Source organism: Vanessa tameamea, chromosome 9, assembly GCF_037043105.1.
Source record: "Vanessa tameamea isolate UH-Manoa-2023 chromosome 9, ilVanTame1 primary haplotype, whole genome shotgun sequence".
NCBI lineage: Eukaryota > Metazoa > Arthropoda > Insecta > Lepidoptera > Nymphalidae > Vanessa > Vanessa tameamea.
The window spans coordinates 5,980,551-6,001,873 of record NC_087317.1 but is presented as its reverse complement, the minus strand read 5'-3'; the positions used below and the strand labels follow the sequence as shown (position 1 = coordinate 6,001,873).

General features: G+C 31.1%; 3 protein-coding genes across 4 annotated transcripts; 2 read left to right on the top strand and 1 right to left on the bottom strand.

The window, feature by feature from the left end:
* The first annotated feature begins 443 nt into the window (after positions 1-443).
* On the top strand, positions 444-1,749 carry LOC113395009 (cathepsin B). The gene has a single exon (XM_026632520.2). It carries the CDS (start codon positions 537-539, stop codon positions 1,551-1,553), a length of 1,017 nt encoding a protein of 338 aa, XP_026488305.2. The 5' UTR covers positions 444-536; the 3' UTR covers positions 1,554-1,749.
* An 8,151-nt stretch (positions 1,750-9,900) lies between these two features.
* Positions 9,901-18,687, bottom strand: LOC113394993 (uncharacterized). 2 transcript variants are annotated; one of them, XM_026632498.2, is made up of 7 exons: positions 18,436-18,687; positions 18,154-18,302; positions 17,745-17,898; positions 13,873-14,460; positions 12,606-12,896; positions 11,615-11,720; positions 9,901-10,447 (listed from the first exon to the last, which is right to left on the bottom strand). In XM_026632498.2, exons 1-7 carry the CDS (start codon positions 18,482-18,484, stop codon positions 10,282-10,284), a joined length of 1,503 nt encoding a protein of 500 aa, XP_026488283.2. In that variant the 5' UTR covers positions 18,485-18,687; the 3' UTR covers positions 9,901-10,281. The 2 variants fall into 2 exon arrangements, with proteins under 2 accessions (XP_026488283.2, XP_026488284.2); XM_026632499.2 differs by having other exon boundaries at positions 18,154-18,299.
* A 680-nt stretch (positions 18,688-19,367) lies between these two features.
* LOC113394995 (uncharacterized) lies at positions 19,368-21,234 on the top strand. The gene is made up of 2 exons (XM_026632502.2): positions 19,368-19,877; positions 20,582-21,234. The coding sequence occupies exons 1-2, from the start codon at positions 19,542-19,544 to the stop codon at positions 20,855-20,857; spliced, it is 612 nt and encodes a 203-aa protein (XP_026488287.1). The 5' UTR covers positions 19,368-19,541; the 3' UTR covers positions 20,858-21,234.
* Positions 21,235-21,323: the final 89 nt, after the last annotated feature.

The following is a 21,323-nucleotide window of genomic DNA, read 5'->3' as shown; positions in this document are numbered from 1 at the left end:
GTTTTGTTTTGACACGATTTACAAAAAAGCCAAACAAATTGGCTTGTAAAATAAATTCAACGTAAAAAACTTTTTTACTAACGTATTTACTTAAAAGTAGTATTATACATAGGTAGGTACATAGTACTAAAATATAATTCTTTCAGCAATCGTTAACAATTTTATATATATTAATCTGTTAAATTAAATGTCAGCATTTCTTATCCGATTTTATCAAGTGGTGAATGTAAATATCATTTTTTTATTATATAAATTAAAATATAACAAATAATCGTCAAGTAGAATAATATTTTTATCATTCAGCAAATATAATTTGTTGGTATTGCTGAGAAGTAAATAATATATCTTTGATTTCTTTGTTCTAGATATGAACGTTATTAAACTTCGACACGCGCGGTCAAGCGCTGTCTCGCCCCTCGTGTACATCGTAATTACGCGGCGTATGAGCAGCACCCACTTCCACTCAGTCGACGCGCACCGCTCTCATTGTGCGCCCGATACCCGCTTAGAATTCAGCAAAAATAATAAATGCAAACATGAATATACTTCGCGTTCCGTGTTTTGTGCTACTACTCGCGGTGATCGTTTCATCGGCAGACTTAGGAAAACCTCATCCACTCTCTGATTCTTTTATAACTATAATAAATTCCAAACAAAACTCATGGATAGCTGGACGGAATTTTCCACCTCAAACGACATTAACGACGATAATGAAAATGATGGGGGCACTTGAAGATGAATTTATTGCAAAACTGGAAAACGTGCAACATGACGAAGACCTCATTGCGAATTTACCTGACAATTTCGACCCCAGAGACAAATGGCCAAATTGTCCAACTTTAAATGAAATAAGAGATCAAGGTTCCTGCGGCAGTTGTTGGGCTTTCGGAGCAGTGGAAGCAATGACCGATCGATACTGTATTTACTCAAACGGAACAAAGCATTTTCATTTCTCCGCCGAGGATTTATTAAGTTGTTGTCCTATTTGCGGTCTCGGTTGTAATGGGGGTATACCAACATTGGCTTGGGAATACTGGAAACACTTTGGTTTAGTTTCAGGGGGAAACTACAACTCGACTCAGGGCTGCAGACCATATGAAATAGCTCCTTGCGAACATCATGTTCCAGGCGATAGAATGCCGTGCAGCGGAGACACTAAGACTCCCAAATGCTATAGAACATGCCAATCTAGTTATAACGTCCTATACAAAAAAGACAAAAAATACGGAAAACATGTATACTCTGTAAGAGGTGGCGAGGATAATATAAGAGCTGAGATATTTAAGAATGGACCTGTTGAGGGTGCTTTTACTGTGTATGCTGATTTACTTTCATACAAGAGTGGTGTTTACAAACATGTAGCAGGCGACGCACTCGGAGGTCACGCTATTAAAATTATGGGATGGGGAGTTGAAAATGGAAACAAATATTGGCTTATTGCAAACTCCTGGAATTCCGATTGGGGAGACAATGGCTTCTTCAAAATTCTTCGCGGAGACGATCAATGTGGGATTGAGAGTTCTATAATTGCTGGTGAACCGCTATTTGAATAATTATCATGAAGAATAAATAAAAAAATGTTATAAGTTATAAGCTAATTAAATTGTTAAAATATTTCTTGTTCGAATAATAAAATGTGTTTTGCATTACGTCCATTAAAGACATGTCAACAATTTGCTGATGTAATTTACTATCTGAATATGAAATTTTATGAACGATTTTTTTTTAAATATATAATAATGTTTTATATTGATTTTTCTTATTTATGAATCTTAACAACTAATTTAAAAGGAATATATTTCTTGGTAAATGTTTTCAATTATATTTACCTCATTAAGATCAGAATATTAGCAATAGAGACAGATACTTGTGAGTATTATTTATTATTTGGGATGCATCGTTAGTCCTAAAAGACATTAAATTAAACCATAGCTCACTAATAAACTACCTACATACACAAATAAATTCAATTGAAAAGTCTGTTATTTACAATAACTTGCCTTATCTTTTACTGATACGGTTATTTAAAAATATGAAGCTATTTTAAAATTCTTGTTTGTTTGTCTTCTACTATATATTTTATGACGTTTATATGTAGTTATAGCACATTCAACCTAACAATAAGATTTTGTGTATAAAATTTAAATAAACAGTTCCTGTATATGTTACTATAACCTATGACCTATAACAGTTACTCGGGATTTAATTCAACTGTTCTTAAATGATTGAAATTATTTTGGTAATAAAATGTTCGTACTAATAAGAAATCTTTCGCAAAACAACTCGGTGTCATACTTACATACATGACAAACAAAGAAACATTAACAATTATTTTGCATTATTTTTTTTTCCTCACTTCGAAGTGTATGCTGCCAGGCCTACTGCCCATAGATAAACTGGTAATAATATATTATAATAAAGTTTGTGTATTTCTATTATCACATATTAGGTATAGGTTGATCAAGCAACAGGACACCAGCTTAACATGACTTGCATATTATAGATAAAACCTGACACCAGCATAACATGACTTGCGTATAGATAAAACCTACCAACCTTCCTTTAACTTCTACAATTCAGCCCGTAAATATCCCGATGTTACGCTAAAGCATTCTCTCTCTTTTAAGAGAAGGCTTGGATGGAGCCTATTTCACGATCCTATTCCGATTTGGTTTGGTACACATTTGGTAGTCACATCTGACACGTGCAGGTTTCCTCAATGTGTTTTCCTTCATAAACACAAATTAAGCACATGAAAAATCAGTGGTGCTTGCCCGGGTTTGAATCCGCAATCATCAGTTGAGATTCACATGTTCTGTCCACTGGACTATCTCGACAACTCTTATCATCATTATTTAAAAGTAAATATTTTAAAATAAACATAAATAACTCATTATTAAATTTAGTCACTGTGTATTTGTTTATTGTTAATGTGTTTTAATTGAATATCGTTTTCATTTTCCTTGGAAACCAGGGTTAGGTTGCGGATTTAAGCGAAATTGCCCACAATGTAACTCATTTTGTTATTTATAAATTACTTGTTTATAAAATTAGTACTTATTATAAAAAATAAAATCTAAATCTAAGTTGGTAAATATTGATAAACAATGATAATTGCTTTCAAAATTATTTTAAGATGCCTGGTATCAGAAGTAGGTACTTCAAGTAAATTTGATGAAGTTTCGGAGAAAGAGTATCCGAGGGTTTTCTTTCATTTCGGCTTCCAGTAACTATAAACGAAGCGAGTGATAAAGAAGAAAAGTATTTGCAAAATTCTTCAACGATTTAAATGCCATGTAATCGAATTAAACTTAAGTGATCAATAATGAGATTTTAAAATACGTTTTATGTATGGACAATTAAACTCATAATTCAATCAATTGAATTGATCGTATTAAGTATTTTCTTATCAACATACATTTAGTGCTACTTTGTCTAGCGGCCAGCTTAAACGACCAAATCATGAGGCGCTGGATTGAGTCTCAGGTCGGACCATTAAAAGTTGTCAGGTATTTCCGAGAAATTCGCGCAGTAACAGCCCAAAGTTGGCACTGTTACTATTCTGTAACTCTGGAAGCAAGTAAAACTATAGATCCTGATAACTCCTGCCTTTCCATCAGCCTAAAAATAGTAATAATAAATACTCGGTATGTATTATATAGATAGACTCAATAACGATGCTCAAGTACCCTTGTAATACAAGTTACAAGCCTTCATGAAAAGTTGATCGCAAATGACGAAGCTAATTATCATTTAGAAATCAACTTTTTCCAACTTATACATACACAATTCGAAAATACAACAATTTGTGAATAATTTAAATCGTTAAGCATAATGGTGAAAAATATAATTTATTAAAATAATTCGTAATAAGTACAATTTTAAATTAACTTTCGAATAAAGTAAATCGGAGTTGTATATAGTAAATTACAGATATAACATTTATGACAGAAACCGAAAAAGGATCTAATAAAATTCTCGTAATTTATTTTATTTCGTAATGACGAATATTCCAACTTTGAATATTAAATTGTCAACGGTTATTGCAAGAAGTTACTCAAAGATCTTTATTTATTGCTTGCGCGTAAAATGAAACAGTGAGGCATTATGCGTCGCGGAAAATTAATTCTATTAAGCAAAGTAGGCTATTAAACTGTGCTCGGGGTGTATTCGCTATGCGATTGAAGAGATTTAACCCGACCGCTAAACGGCTAGACTTCGCTTAGTGTGTAGAAATTTTAATTAATTGCGAAAACGAATGCTCCTTTTTCCACTCGTTTCCTTGTTCGTTGTTAAATGAAAATTAAACTCATTTGTTTTAACAAAGTTGCGAGTGTATTACGAATAAAAATGCAGTCGTTATCATTCCACTTTTTAGAGAGCGATGCGTTAAAAGAACTATTTTTTATTACACAGTACGTTAAAAATTTTTTATGTTAAACTTTTGTATACCATAGACTAAAAATACATGCGAAACCAACGACTTCTATTACTCCCATTTTATAGCCAGTACATGTCTCACTGTTGGGCAAACCTCTCAGAGGCCTACTCAGAAAGTTTTGAGGTTATTCCACCACTCTGGTCCAATGCGGTTTGGTGGATAAATATATGGCAGAATTTAATTCGTTACATGCTGGATTGCTCACGATATTTGTACCACCACCAATAACTAAACGAATTATGAGCACATGAAAACTCGTGCATAAAGTGGTCTTGGTTTAAACCCGAAATTTTCAATGCATATGAACGTGTTCAATCTACGGAGCCCTCTCGACTGCGACAGTATAGTGTTTACTCAAAACAGTAAATGCCGTCGAATTAAACCTAAATCAAATAGTACATGACTCCATTGTCTCGGTAGACTCGTAATCAATTTCTTTGAAATTTTGAATGTTTTGTTATTGCAATCGAATCGAAACCGTTAACGTTCACCTGCTTTCCTATTGTACTAACACAACAATCCAGTTGCGATATTTCAGACGCATATTGTAATACATATACAAATAATTAAAATTGGCCCTCAGTTACGATTAAGCTGAGTTTTATTGTTGTGAAGAATTGGCTAAGTTGAATCGGAATAGAATCGTGAACGTATCTTAGCCGTTATAATTTAGTAGATTTTCCCCCGTGTGTACGTTACAGAAATCTGTTTAACAGTTGAAGTTTATTTAAATTCGGTCTCGCTGTTACCTTATATCCTGATATAATCCCATCGCTCTTGGTGATAAATACACTGTTCCTAAGTGGCATACCTCTATGACTAGACTAAATAAACGTAAAGTAAATGTCCCATAGCTGGGCAATGCTTGCCTCTGCAACCACTGTGCTGACTTTGTGAGCTCACATGTTGCAAAATTTCATCCAATACATCCAATATCCAGTAATGAATCACTACATAGTATAAAACAAAGTCGCTTACCGCTGTCTGTCCCTATGTATGCTTACATCATTAAAACTACGTAACGGATTTTGTAGCGGTTTTTGCGTTTACATTACAAACGCTGGCTAAACCCTACGAGATATACCAAAATAATGTACTACTGTATTTTACACCTTAAATAATCTCTACGAAAAATCCGCGATTGTATGTCTATCTCTTAGGGATAACCCACAATAACCATTTTTCGTCCTTTACTTTTTACGAGAAATTATGACTTATTTACGAAGCAATTTTAAGCAATACAGCATTCATCCTTATCCAATTAAGTACGCTATCTTAAATACATTGTGCATTTAATAAAGATCAATATGGCCCTGAATTGATTGAAAAAGCTGTGAACGTTGTATATAAAGATATTCTATCGTATATTTAGTATCAGCATTGACCCGAGGCGCGTTTCTAGTTTGATTATAAACAGATTTATTTATTTTAACCAATTCATAACTCTGCTTATTTCTAATAGAAAAAACAAATACTTATAACAATTATTATTTAAAGAATACAGTAGCAATAATTTAACTATATTTTATTAAAAATAATATGTAATAATACTCGATGCATAATGCCATCCGTCCAAGGTGAACTGCATGACGGTAGGAGCACATTTATCGATCGCGTGTCCGCAAAAGTTACATGCTTCGATAATACTTTTATTTTATAACAATTTGAATTAAATACTATATTAATAGTGTAATGTTGTGTGTAATGTGTAAGTATGTAATTGTGAGTGTGTGTGTATGAGAGAAAGATCAAAATCATCAAATGTTAACATTTTAAGAAATTTATTAAGTTTTGTCCTAAAATGCATTCAGTGAGCATTTATGTCAATTTTCGTACATATTTTATTATGTACATAAATACAATGTAAATATATGTACAAAAGTGAAAAAGTAATTGGTGCATTAAACCCGCAATTGTCCTGATTTATTCAAGATGCACGTGATTAAACCTCCGTCACCTCGGCTCACAGAGACTACCTTATTCAAATTTTACTTCAAAAATGACAACAATTGTTAATTACATTCTCAAATCTCATTTCGTATTATGTGTATTTTTATATTCTATACAATTTAAAACAGTCTTACAAATACGTAATTAAAAAATACCGAATGAGTGTAACGAAACGAATTTATACAATGAAAATGAAAACTTTCGTGAAAAACTCATAATACATGGAAAATTAAATTAGAATCTCATCAAGTGTCACATTTACATTCACGTGTAACTCACCGCAAGGGTTCTATCACGAGAGGGTTTTGAGCGTGACCTACAACGTTGCTCTTATGTTGGTTGAACTCTTCGTACCACTTCATTTCTTTATGTAGGTTTTAAAAACTCACTGAAGTTTTCATTTCATGAAATAGTTTTGACTTTTTTTGCTTAATTCCAGACTGGATGCAATGTTTTTGTATGATAATTAAATTGGGCGAATATGTTTATATGAGACAACAAACTACATATATTCGTTGTTTTTAAATGTAATGTATTTCATTAATAAATTAATTATCAATTCAGGTTAGGATATTATATTGGATTAACTATATTTTTGTAACCGATACAATTGAACTGACGAATCGAACGAACGACGATAAATATGTAGCACAAATCCCTACATTAATAAATAAAAATAATGACATTTCATTTATTTAAATCTTATCTTTTTTTTAAATTTTAAATATTAAAGGAAAAAGGGTGTTCATGCAACAAAAAACAAAAATTTATTTTCAATTAACACTTTATTATAACTACAAATTAATTACACATTCTGTAGTTTAGAGGCATAGAACTCTCATTTTATAGAGATAATAGGGGCAAAGGTGTAAACAGTTGATAATACGTCTTATAATATATATTAATTATTATTTATATAAGAACTTTTATCTACAAATTTTCAATACATTATAAGGTTAGGACTAGATTTAAATTATAAAACGTACACTCATTAATATTAGTGACTTAAAAAAAGACATAATTTTCAAAAAAATATTTCTTTATAACAGATTTAAAAAAAAACTAAAAACAAGTGATAACTAATGATTTTTATATTACAAATAATATTTATATAGCAAATAAATAAATAAACTACATCTGTTATTGTATAGTTTTTTATGTCTGGACTCAGGTTTGCATTAATTTCAACAGATTTTATATTAGTTTCAATTGTATGTAATTAAAGATATCGATTCGATACTATAGAATTATGACAATAAAATTATTTGGTTCCATCGAACAGATTCAAAGACCCTGGACCCATGATTTGAATAGTGAAACTCTTCAATGTCTAGTAGCCAAACTAAGTTCCTCGAATTTCATATCTCCTATACAAAGTAACGCATGTTTATTTTTATTATTATTATAGAGTGTATTGTATTATGTTTTAGTCTAACTTTTATGATAATAGAGATAACGGACTTTCTTACAAGCATTATTTAGGGTGTGTTTAGTCAAACATTCATTTCTCTTTCTGTCATATTTGATTTGATATTTGAAAGAGCAAGACAAACATTCATTTAGGAATACTTACTAAACAAAATATAGCGACAAAGGCGTAAACGTAAATTTAAATAGTTTAGTAATCAAGCTGGAATGAGGGATACATTTTTTTTAACAATTATATGGCACCGATAATTCATAAATAGTATTTAAGGGGATATAATATATGTATAGGTTTACAAGGTACTTTGCTTCTAAAATACAGATACATGGTTTATATATAATATTCTAGAACTAATATATAAATACAAGTAAATCTATTTAATTTAACCTATAATATCACAAAACATGACTGATCACTTTGTTAATATTTCATCAATACAGTGAACAACAATAACACATTATATTGTAACATCATATTTTGATCTTTATTTATATGACGTTTAGAATTATATTTGAATACAAGTGTCGTTCATGGTATCGATACAATTTTAATTGAAATCAATTTTGCATGCATTTGGCAATAAAATTACCACAGATAATCATTTTATAATAATTATTAATTATATTTTGAAATACAGATGATTAAAACTAAAGATTTTCACGTCTGTTTGTTGCACGTTAGAATGTTTTTTTTTTTTTTATAACTCGTTTATAACCTATGTCAAAGTTACATACCTAAAAAAAATTATAGTAATGCGTACATATGCCAGCATATATCAGTCTATAATATAAAGCTTATTTATATAATACCTACAATAAAGCTTGATTTAATTATGAAAATTACAAAACGTATTTCTTATGAATAGATTTTTTTTTTATTTCATTTACAAGGACAGATAATAACTCCTATTTGATTATCAATATTACATTATTTTTTTACATAAAAACCGGAATTATATAAACTAAATTTGGCCTTTTGTTTTACCATGACGACAATAATTTGTTTACAACTTCTCGCTAATTGTCATTCTCTTAATCGACAATCAAGACCGAGAATTGAACTGTCACAAAGTTGAAAGACAACCTACCATCGACTCAGTTAGACGCATAGAAAAAAAAAAAATGAATTGAACATACCAATAGCTTTTAAAAATTAATATGTTAACGTGTGAGAGAGACAAAGCGATAGAGCGAGCCAGCTGCTGCGTTTACGAACACGGTATTACAGAGAAGAGTATATCTACCTCAATGGTTAATTACATGTGGCTGTTACCCAGTTTGAATATTTGTCTATAGTTAACATTACATGTATATCATTAATTGTTAAATGCTTTGAACATTCAAATACAAAAGTATATTTCGTCACGATCGTGGTTCTGTAGCAATCGTGATTAATATGAAATCAGTTAAAAAAAAAAACGATTTTTGATTGGCGATTTGCAATTAGTCCATTGCTCGCTACGTCATAAATACAATCATCTGTTTATGAAAAAATAATTTATTTATTAGTGTATTATTTATAGTGTCTGTATATGTAACCCCGCTATAATATTATATTATCATAAATAATAATCTTTTACGCATTAAATTTTATTAATATACATAAATATATTACCAAATTATATAAACTGCAATATTAATATTTAAATAAAATAAAATGCGGTAAAAAATTAAATATAAGAATGGTTCACATATATATTCATGTAAAAACAACACATGATCATATTTGATATAAATAACAATTACAAAAACTATAAATAGTGATGGAACTAAAATTTCGATTTTTATAAACATTTTTGTAAACTGATATTTTATCGAACAAAATGTTTACAGTTAAGGCTTATTTATTTTTTAATTTAAATTATTTTTTTTAATTACCGACGTCGTTACTAATCGCAATCGCTTTAAATCAATACTAGTGTATTATTTTGAAATTACTCCTAAAAACTCTAGCACTAGGGTTAGGAACTATAACAACATACTGAATTAAGTTTTCCATCGTGCGATAATTTATCTTTACCAATTGCAATCACATATCATAGTCGTAATGGAATGATTTTTTTTTTAATTGTTTAAATATAAGTATAACAAAAAAATAAAATAAACAACGAACGTCTAATAAGAAGTGCCAAATATAAGTCAATTTCTGAGCAAATGTGAAAAGTGGAAATATTATATTGAACTCCTGAACCTATTCGATTAACCGACTAATCATTGACTAAGGTTACATAACACCGCATAATTAATATAATCAATAAAAAAATATATAATTTTAATTAACAAAGCACATTTGTAAACAAAAACAATTTCATATACAATATCATTTTGGCAAATTTGACTCGACGAATAAAGATCTAAATTTGAATTGTTGAATTTGATCTCATTTGATTGGTCGGTTAAATTCAAATGGTTTCACGTGAAATTTAACCCTTATATGTACAATACCATTCATACAATACTCACTCTTATGTCATCGAGTCGTATCTCGTATCTGACGTTAGTGGTTCAGTATCGTCGCGTTGTCTAAAGTTTAACGCGTTTCGGAAGCTGGCTCTGAGACGCTCGGTGAATGTTTTGTAGTCTAGATTGACCTGCTGTCCGAAATCGAAATCAGCCACTTCAACTGTATATCTGAGAATATCAAAGTTTATATTAATTAAATGAATATGTAAACATCGATAATTATCCTACATTTGTATAATACGAGATGTGGAAATCAATTTATATTATTTGAATGATGACGTCACAAATAATAGACAAGAAGGAAAAAATCGAATATCGATCGGTAGAAACACTAGTTTGCTATAAATATTTAAAAAGAAATACTGAGACAGTAAAATGATATATTACAATAAAAAATAAACGTTTTTGTCTTCTAGGTCGTTTATAAAGTTATCACTGCTTTTGTTTTTTTTCGCTGCAAGATTAGATTAAAGGGCAAAGACTTTATAGCTTTAAAACACACGAAATGATAAAAGCGCGTTTTAGATAAAACATTTCATACTAAGCATATACACACAAATATAAAATTACGTTAGTTTTTATCTTTTTTTTTTTTGAAACTAAAATACTCTTTTCATATAGGTTCTTACAAACACATTTGAATCGTCATTTTACACAGATAAATTAAATTTAATGGTAACACCAGTTCAGAATGAAGATTATACCGAGAAGAACCAACAGATAACTCAGCGATTACTTTATAATCAGTTAAATCAATTTCATAATTATGCAGTATGTTAAATATATATTAATATAACAAGTACACTAACTTTGTCATAAAATGGTTGTCAAATTATGCCAATCTAATTGGTGCTTTACCTCTATAGAGATAAGATAAATTATTGAAAAAAATAGTTAATACTTTATGTTATTAATTGTAAATTATAAATTCTGATTCGCATTATTTTAATTACAATGCAAGTAATATCATATCATCGGAGAAGACATTTTTTTTTTAATTATGTCAATTATGATGTCATACATATTAATGCTTCGTTTTTGTTGGTCGTTTGTGTTCACAATTTTGGTGCAGTTGTTTTTGTATGTATTTATAATGGATTCTTAAATATTAGCGTTTTAAAAGTCGGCAAAGTTGTTATCGAAAGTATAGAATTACTATTAGAGTTGCCACACACGAGCCACCGGCCACAACCACAAAACGATGGACCTTTAAAGATGAGTAGTTAAGTAGTTTAATAGTGTTGTATTATAAATATCATGGTGTATGTAAATCTAATGTTTATCTGGAATCTTCTACAACAATTCATTCAACCCTCATATAAATATAATACGAACCTAGACCGATGTTGATAGTATGCGATGCCGAAGACTACCAAAATAACAGCAACCAGGCAGAACACCACCGGCACCACTATCACCGACAGCTGAGCATGCACCGAAGCTAAGGGAAAATATGATTTATTTGTTTTTATGGCATAGTTATCATATTTAAAAAAAAAAAAAATTTAAAAATCTTAAAATTCTACGATCTTTATAAACAGTAAGATCAACAAAAAATAATAATAAAATGGTTATTATTATTATACAGTCTATGTTTTTGATAAATAGCCACTTTGCTATATTTATCTTAATATTCTAAAAAACCATAGAACGCACAGAATATTTAACTGACGCAATAAGAGCTAATACAAAATTAAAAGCGAATGCGTATTTTCAGTAGTGTGTGTAGTTACAAACAATATGTTAATATGTACGTCAATAAATAATAATTAAATTTGGACGTGTTTTTTTTATGGCATTGGTTGGCGGACGAGCATATGGGCCACCTGATAGTAAATGGTCACCACCGCCCATAGACAAAGGCGCTGTAAGAAATATTAACCATACCTTACATCACCTATGCGCCACCAACCTCGGGAACTAAGATGTTATGTCCCTTGTGCCTGTGATTACACTGGCACACTCACCCTTCTAACCGGAACACAACAATACAGAGTACTATTATTTGGCGGCAGAATATCTGATGAGTGTGGTACCTACCCAGACGGGTTTGTTTGCTAACATACGCGTTAACAAACATACACGTCGTTTCGCACTACCGGGATTTTGTTTTTGATTTTAATTTTTTATTTGATCTCGTTGCTTCACTTTAATGTTTCGTGAATATTTATCTGAGTACATCGAAACATGGAAATTTTCTTAGAGTATTAAAACTCACGATAGTTTCATAAAATTTTTCATTCAGAGTTAAAGTCATACAAATTATATAATGTAATATATGTTTTTTACCACTTATTGAAAATTTATAAAATAGAAAAATTGCTACCTTTATAGATATTGATGGTTGCCCTCGAGACTATTTTACCCAAATCGTTCTCAATCACAACGACAACAGTATGCTGGTCGCTATCAGAGAAGTAATGGACTAATGGGAAGGCATTCGACGACGTCCTTGTGTTGTAAGAACAGGTCTCGTTTCCCGTTACATTGTACTGTCCCAGCTTGTATATAGCGCAATAGTCGAATGGTGGAGAGCCTGTGTACTTCACTTGTAAATTAAGCAAGTCACCATGCTGTAGCCAGTTCAAACCAGTAATATTGACTACAGATATGGATTCTGAAATTTCAGTCAATGATATAAATCAACAGAGTTAAACATTTTGTTTTATGTTCGGTTACTATAATCAAGGAACATTTCATTATGCCTAAGGAGTAAAATTTTCCACGAGACGTAACAGAAAATACAATTGCCTGCTACATACAAATTACTAAAGTAAGGTACAAAAAACAAAAGTAAATGACGGTAAGACTACAATACAGTACAGTGTATAATGACTGGGCTTCAGTCAAATAATTCGATTGGTATCATGTATAATATTAACATCACCTTCGCCCCTTTATATTCTTTGGCACTGTAAGCAAGGATCCCAATTATTATAATACAACTAATCCTATCAGATCCCCTGGATCCGTGATACTAAACCCTGGTTGGTCTAGTAAAAAGTTATTGGATATTTCCGTAGAGCAATTCTGAACCAGCACGAAGTTTGGAAGTTGGCATCCATAATATTCCCATGCCTCGCAAAAGGTGTAAAGCCGTTGGTCCGCAGCCTTAAATCACAGGAGAGCCTGTGATATCGGATTGCCCTCCCATTGGATTATGAAATTGCGGGAAAATGGCACACATGTGCAAACAGATTTACGCACACACTCAAGCACTATATGCGACTACCATCATCACTATTAATAAAAAACTAATGAGTGCAACGTATCCCAGAAGAATCTTTTTCTAGATCGCTAGGCAGACGAACAAATGGACCACCTAATAAGTCCGTCCATAGGCATTGGCGACGTATGAAATTTTAACCATTTCTTACACAACCAATGCGCCACTAACCTTGGGAACTAATATGCTACGTCCCTTGTGCCAGTAGTTACACTAGATTCAGTCACCCTTGAAACCGGAACACAACAATACTAAATATAATTTTTTGGTGATGGAATAGTCGGTGGATCCTACCTTACGCCAAGTGGTACCACCCACAACAACCTATACTTTTAAAAAAATTATAATGCTTCTAAAATCAAAATACCTCTGACGCTGATAGTTTCTTGATAGTGGCCATATGTGTACGTATCTCCAATTGGTACGATGCTCGAATTATGGCATATGAAATCTTTTATAGCACTCTTCTTTTTCATGGTTTTGTTTGACAGCGCTCTCTTATACAATTTATGTGTTACATTTCCACTTGCCACACTATCTTTAATAGTAGTAGGTGGTGTTGTGCTTGATGGTATTAAAGTTGCTGGTTTAGGAGTTGTTGTGGTAGTCGTAGTAGTTGTTGTCGTCGTTGTGGTCGTAGTTGTTGTCGTCGTTGTAGTTGTGGTGGTAGTAGTAATTGGTGGCAGTGGTTGGTTATTCGCAACAACCAATGCATCAATGTAATGATCACTCATAACATCCTGGTATGTATAATTCAGTGAAAAATCTGCAGTTTGATCAATATACTGGCAATCGATGAACCAGTAAGTGATGACCGTTGAAGCATTCTTCTTAAGAAATTGTATCTCATTTTCAGGCAATTTAATGTAATGATGTACAGTTTTATTGACGGCAACAAACTTATTAGGTCTGTCCACGTCGTTTTGGTTAAGTACTAAATTACCGTTTAATGAATCTGAAAGAAGGAAAATAAATATATTTAAATATGCAATTATCTTCATTACATAGTATAAAATAAAGTCGTTTACCGCTGTCTGTCCCTATATATGCTTAGCTCCTTAAAATTACACAACAGATTTGGAAGCGATTTTTTTTAATAGATAGATTGATTCATCATGAAGGTGTATATGTATAATACATGCAGAATATAGCAGAGAAACACTGATAATTCTAGAGGTTTCTAAAGTGATGTCGTAAATAAACACATTTTTTTGCGCTAACATTGCAAACGCTGGCTAAACCCTATGAGATAGATCAAGATGTACCTACTACAGTATTGTACACCTTATAAAGGTCTTCAACAAAATCCGCGATGGTATATGTCTATCTCATAGGGATAACCCACAATAACCATTTTTTATCCTTTACTTTTTACGAGAAATAATGGCTTATTTTCGAAACGATTTTAAGCAATACAGCATTAATCCTTATCCAATTAAGTACCTTAAATTCATTGTGAATTTAATATAGATCAATATGGCCCTGTACAGCATGTAATTTAAATGAATATTTTCGAATCTATTACAGATTTAAAACGTAGCGACATAGCGGTTTGTATTGTCTAACTAAATGAAAACTGCGAACGTTGTAAGACATTCTGTAGTATATTTAGTATCGGCATTGCAACCGTGCGGAGCCGGGGCGGGTCACTAGATTTTAATATAAAGATATGGATGGAATATTTTCCTTTTTCGTCAACTTAAAAATAAACTTTATTTCAAATCGATAATTTTATTAAAAAATATTTTAATTACTACTGATTGTCGTAATTAACTTTGATGTTGCTCAAGAATAATAGAAAAAGGTAGAGAGCGCTGAGCTCTCACAATAAAGCAGAGGAAGGAAGCTGAATTTGTAATAGGAAGCAGATTGCGTTAGCGCGATATGAGAGACTGACGAGCTAGACGTTAGAACATCAAAATCAATTATTGTTTTAAAATGTTATCCTGTGATCAAATAATTAAATTTATTTTACATTGCTAATTTTCTACATTGATACCGGAAAATATCAGTATAAGTTAACATACATAATGATAATTCTATTTCTTCAAAAATAACTTGAAAGCAATTAGAAATAATAGAAATAGATATCCAAAATCCCCTTTGAATTTATTATTATTACATATTGTTTTCAAAGGTATCCATCACGCGTTTTTTTTTATTTTTGGAAAATAAAGTCTGTCGCCTATTAAAATTATACGTGAAGATCGAGACGTTGTGCTGCACGGACCTCTCAAACTATGCGCTGCAAAATTGCAAGTACAGGGCACAGGGGATGTGGGGTTTCCGGCAAATTTATCAGCAAGTTCAACGACATGTATACATCCGTTACGTACCGTTACGAATAATAATGAAGGTTTTGTAAAGGCATGCAACTAATTGTATGGTTTTTCACTTCACTTGGTATATTTAAGATAACGTTTTTGAGACTTCTGTAAATGTTGTTAAAATTTTAGGCTACGCTAAATATTTTGAGTACTACATATTTGATATTAGCTACCTTGCTAACAAAACCATGTCAAATTCAACCACTAATCTGACAGACTGGGAAAATAATAATTTTCTCTGTTTCACAACCTTCAAACGAACGTCGTAATTCATGCCTATTCATGTTTATTGTATTATAGATGAGTATACAAAAACATGGTTCTGTTTTAATGATATACGATACAATGAGACTAAACATGCTTGTGACACGTGCCTAATCTTTGAAAGGCGATATTTTACTTGGCTTAACGCGTTCGCGTAGCGTTATCGCTTTTTTTTAATTCTTCTAAATACGTCAATATACAAATACAGAATCAAACAAAGTAGGGAAATCCTATACGTATTGCACTGTGACAGTTAAAACGAGTAAATTTTACATCTGCAAGCTGTGTGTTGTTTTAAATTACGCGTCTTACATGAATCATTATAACCTTGACAGTTGTTGTTTCTATATATAAATATAATTGTAATAATCTTTAAATATTAAAAAAACTATGTGACTCAAAATTCGCCGGAGTCGCCGGGTCTCTGTACCCTGGCCCGCAGGTGAGCCTAACGTCGGGACATCACGGTAGTATGCGCAAGCGATCCCTTGACGCCCCCGAAAAGACGGAGTGGGTACCGCGCCTTCAGCGCCGGCGGGCCCCACATACCGCCCACATCATGTGGGGGAAAGGCGAAAAGGCGGTTTTCCAGAAAAAAAAATAACTCATGTGGCTCAAAGTACTAAACCAACGAGAACAAAGTAGCCCTCTACCATGGTGTATATTATGTATTATATCACTGTACCATTGTGTGTTGTTTGAGAATCAGCTAATTATGTCAACATACAGAAGAAAGCAAAACTATGTATTAAAATTTTCAAATAAAATTTCTACAAATAATACTCAATCCACATGAGTCTTTTATTTAATTAAATTTACTATTTACAGTTATTTTACAATTTACAGTTTATTAATAAAAAAGACAAGCAATAGCATTTCAAATGAATGGTAGGTTTCATTTGTCTTTTCACTCTACAAATTTGAATGCAAACTAGGTTATTGCTTATATAATTATGAGAGATGAATGTAATGTAGTTATGTTGTTATGCAGTGTAATACTATGTAAATTTGTATTGTAAGAGATATTTTTAGCCATTTCTTACGTAATAGATACACTGCCACCTTCGAGATCTATATTCTTATATTGAGCTTGCTTAGTTACTTAAATCATATATTACATTAACAGCCTATAAATTTCCCACAGCTGGGCTAAGGCCTCCTCTGCCTTTGAGGAGAAAGTTTGGAGCATATTCCACCACGCTGCTCCAATGCTGGTTGATGGAATACACATGTGGCAGAATTTCATTGAAATTAGATACATGCAGGTTTCCTCACAATGTTTTCCTTCACCACCGAGCACGAGATAAATTATAACCACAAAAAAATATATATCCTATATATATATTATGATATAAACAATATATATATATTGATGGTGATGTTCTAAAAAATGGGACACCGCTTCTATGACCATTGGTGCTTTAAGAACTTACTTCACCAATGACAACCTTGGGAACTTACAAGTAATATCCCTTATGTATGTAATAACAATGGCTCACTCACCCTTTGAACCAGAACATAACAATACTAAGTAGTGCTGTCAATAGAAAAAGTGACAAGAGGGCCCAGATATTGTTTTACAAATCCTTACTACCAAGAAACTATTTTAATATTTAAAATCATTTCAATAACTCTCTAAGGTTTGTACCTGTTAATTTGAATGATGTACTGGATGTTGTAACCAAATACCATATCCCATAAAAGCTCCTCATAAGGTTTACTTTGACAGTATAATCTCCAGGCTCATAAAGGTCTCGGGGGTACTCAACTACCCACTTGGAAGTATTTGCTGACTCAATAAACTGAAACAAAACACAAATTATACACTATATATATTTTTAATTAAATAATAAAATTTTAAATTTAATGTGTAATAATAATCATACAATAACAACCTATTTGTATTATTGAAATTATATGCTTCATCAAGTTTTAGTCTAATGAATTCAAAACAGGTTCTATATTATGTAGAATTAATTTGTATATTTTATTTAAAATATATAACTATAATGCAAATTATAGTTATATATATATGTACGCAATAGTATGGTTATCACCTCAGCAGTATGTTGGGGCTGTGCATCATCCCAGAAAACAAATTTGAGACTCTCTCCCTCATAATCTTTCACAGTTGCTGTAAATGTTACGTTGGAGCCACGTACAGCTGGACCGTCGCTTACAATAGTTAGTTTTATTCCCGATACTGCTGAAAATAAAACGATTTTAATTTTATATCAATTTCAGGGAATAAACAGAATAAAAATTAATTTTTTGGACTAAATATAATTAATCTAAGTAAATCGGTCATAGAAATATAGAATAATGTAATATAATTATACCTTTCTCAAAAATAAACATTAAACAAAATAGCAATAAGAAACGAGCCATGATCTATCTAGCACAAAAAGGGGACTTAAAGCACTACTAAATTGCACTAAAATATGAAATCAGATAAATTTCTTATCACTTTAAATTTAATAAAAATGAAATGATTTATTAAGTAAACTATAGTAAATATATTATGAAAAAAAGATTTTGCGTCATCATCTATTCTACACACTTTTACACCATTTAACAATTTGTCTAAAATTTGACGTATGTGACAAATGAGGTTGACATTTTGAACTAAAATGTAAACATTGAGGAAGTTAAGCAAGCTTTAAATAATGGTGAAAAGGATACGTAATGTAAAATTGACCTTTTCATATTTATAGTACAGTAAAAAGAAATTGCTGATGATGAAATTAAATAAACGTAGTATTTCCTCATAGATTTTGACAAAAAACAATTTTTATAAGTATCATAATCGGTAACGATATGTGTTGTGAGTATAGTATAAAAATATATTCGGTGTATATTACTTGAAATCTTTTCTATATCATTTACTTCTTCCTCATATCGTCTATGTGCTGACAATCTACAAAATTATTTTAGGGCTTTCATTTCCGTAGGTGTAGGCTACTATAACTTCGGAATCTGATTTGGTTAAAATATACGAATGATGTAGATCGTACCGTTCCCAAGTGAATCCGCAAAAGGGCGCAAGTAAATGATATTGGTAGTCTTAATATTTGGTCGAAGGTGTAGTATAGTTTATTTCATTGATTGAAATAAGCAGAATATAAATATACACATATATGAAAAACATGAGTGTTGTTACATAGATCAATACACGAATTTATGTTTTGATTAATAAATAATAAGATTTTTGACACTATGGTAACACCTCAATAGATAAACAAACTTTTTCTCGTCGTATTGTAAGTTGTGTATTTTAATCTGTGCCTGAAGGGCAAGAAAAGCAAAAGTTACTTCTTGTGATAGTTGTACTTGTTATTTTTTTTAACATTTTTCTAAACAATTCCTTTAGCATTTCCAAATATGTGTTTGTTTTGAAAATAAAGTACTTAATTTTATTGACTCGTGTTAAGAAATTTATAGAAAAATGGCTACCGTTTTCGATAGTCCTTTCATTCGACAACGTTTGCATCGTTTGCGGCACCGTGATTTCGAATTAGAGGAAGATCAAAGATTTGGACGATGTGATTGTACGAGCTATTCCTATTTTGTGCTGTCCATGGTGTTATTTTCAGTTGGTACCGTTATCACAGTATTAGCATTAGGAGATGCTGATGGATATATTCTGAGTAACTTGGGACACATGTGGCTTGTGGGACCTATATTTATATGCTCTGGAATGATGGTCGCTGTTAAAAGCATGTTATATTTGAGGAGAAAAAGTGTTATTCAAATGCTTTTACATCAACGTGCTATTATTAGGGTAAGTGTGCGAAAGTTTGTTTTTTATATTAACAGCTTTACTTTGAAATATTTTGCTATGTTCACGTGAAAACTGATAAAATAAATAGGGGCCATTGATAACTGTGTTCTGTGCATAAACTGTATTTTCTATTTATCTCCCAAAAGTAAATGTTCTGTAACCTTAACCCAAAAATCCATTTAATTTTATCACTGAATACAAACAGATATGTGTTATTGACTTATGCAAATTTATCATTAATGAAAATAATATTAAAGTAAAAGTAATTGTCGCATAATTTAGTTACCATTTTGTATCATACAAATAGCAACTTTGGCCATTCACTTAATTTATAACAAAAAAAGCTTTACTATACTTTCTAATTTAGTTATTAATGAACTCATTCTCCAAAGTACATTTATTTATTGATTAAAGCTTAAGAGCATTACAGATGGGTATATATATTTGAAAGTTAACTAAAAGTCATCATTAACAGCTGTTGTACAGCATTATTGGCAGTATTACTTTGTAATTATTAAAATGAATTTTTTATTATTAATTTTTATAAAAAATTACAAAATATAAATTTTCTTTAAGTTATTAGTTTCATAATAACTAAACATATTGGTAAGGTAGCAAAATTCCTAAGATATATTTTCAAAAATACATAATCATATTTGTTTGTCATTTAAATTAACACTTAAATAAAGAATATTGTATTTTAGGATATGGCAAGTGTACAAGCTGAACAGGCATATGTAGGTCAAGTCCCTCGATCACCATCAAGTGCAACTTTACCACCTTCCTATGATGCTCTAATATCAAGTGCTGCAATTAGCAAACCGCAGCCTTCTAGTTCAGAACTTCCACCACCAACATATGATGAAGCAATGTATTTAATCGATGAAGAAAAATACAACTTAGATCAGAAAACTGTTAACAGCCCTAAACAAGAAACCAGTCACCAAACTGATTCAAACATTGATGTCAACAAACCCTAAGAACATGTATTATATTTTGAACTTAGATATGTAAGCAAAACTTAATTCTTCCGTTTGTACTTATGATTTTACTTAAGTCACCAATTTTCTAGTATTCTCTGATGTGCCTAAATATTGACTTGTGGGCGATATTGTTATGAGGTGTCTTTTATTTTCAATTGTAATATAATCTAGATTAACGTGTATTTGTGATTTTAACAATTCATTGTGGCCGATGTTCATCGGTCTGTACTTTACTGTGTGTCTAATTCAATAATCTAAGTTTAAATAAGATATACTTTAATCTTACTCTAAATATTATTGAAGACTTTTCATTCGAATATTATTTATAACTAATATATTTTTAAAGGACTTAATGAACAATAACACTTCAATTATTTTACATTTTATTATTTGTATACCAATACAGAAATATTAAATTGGGAAAAAATCTTTATCTCAAGAGACTTCCAGCCACTGTTGAGTT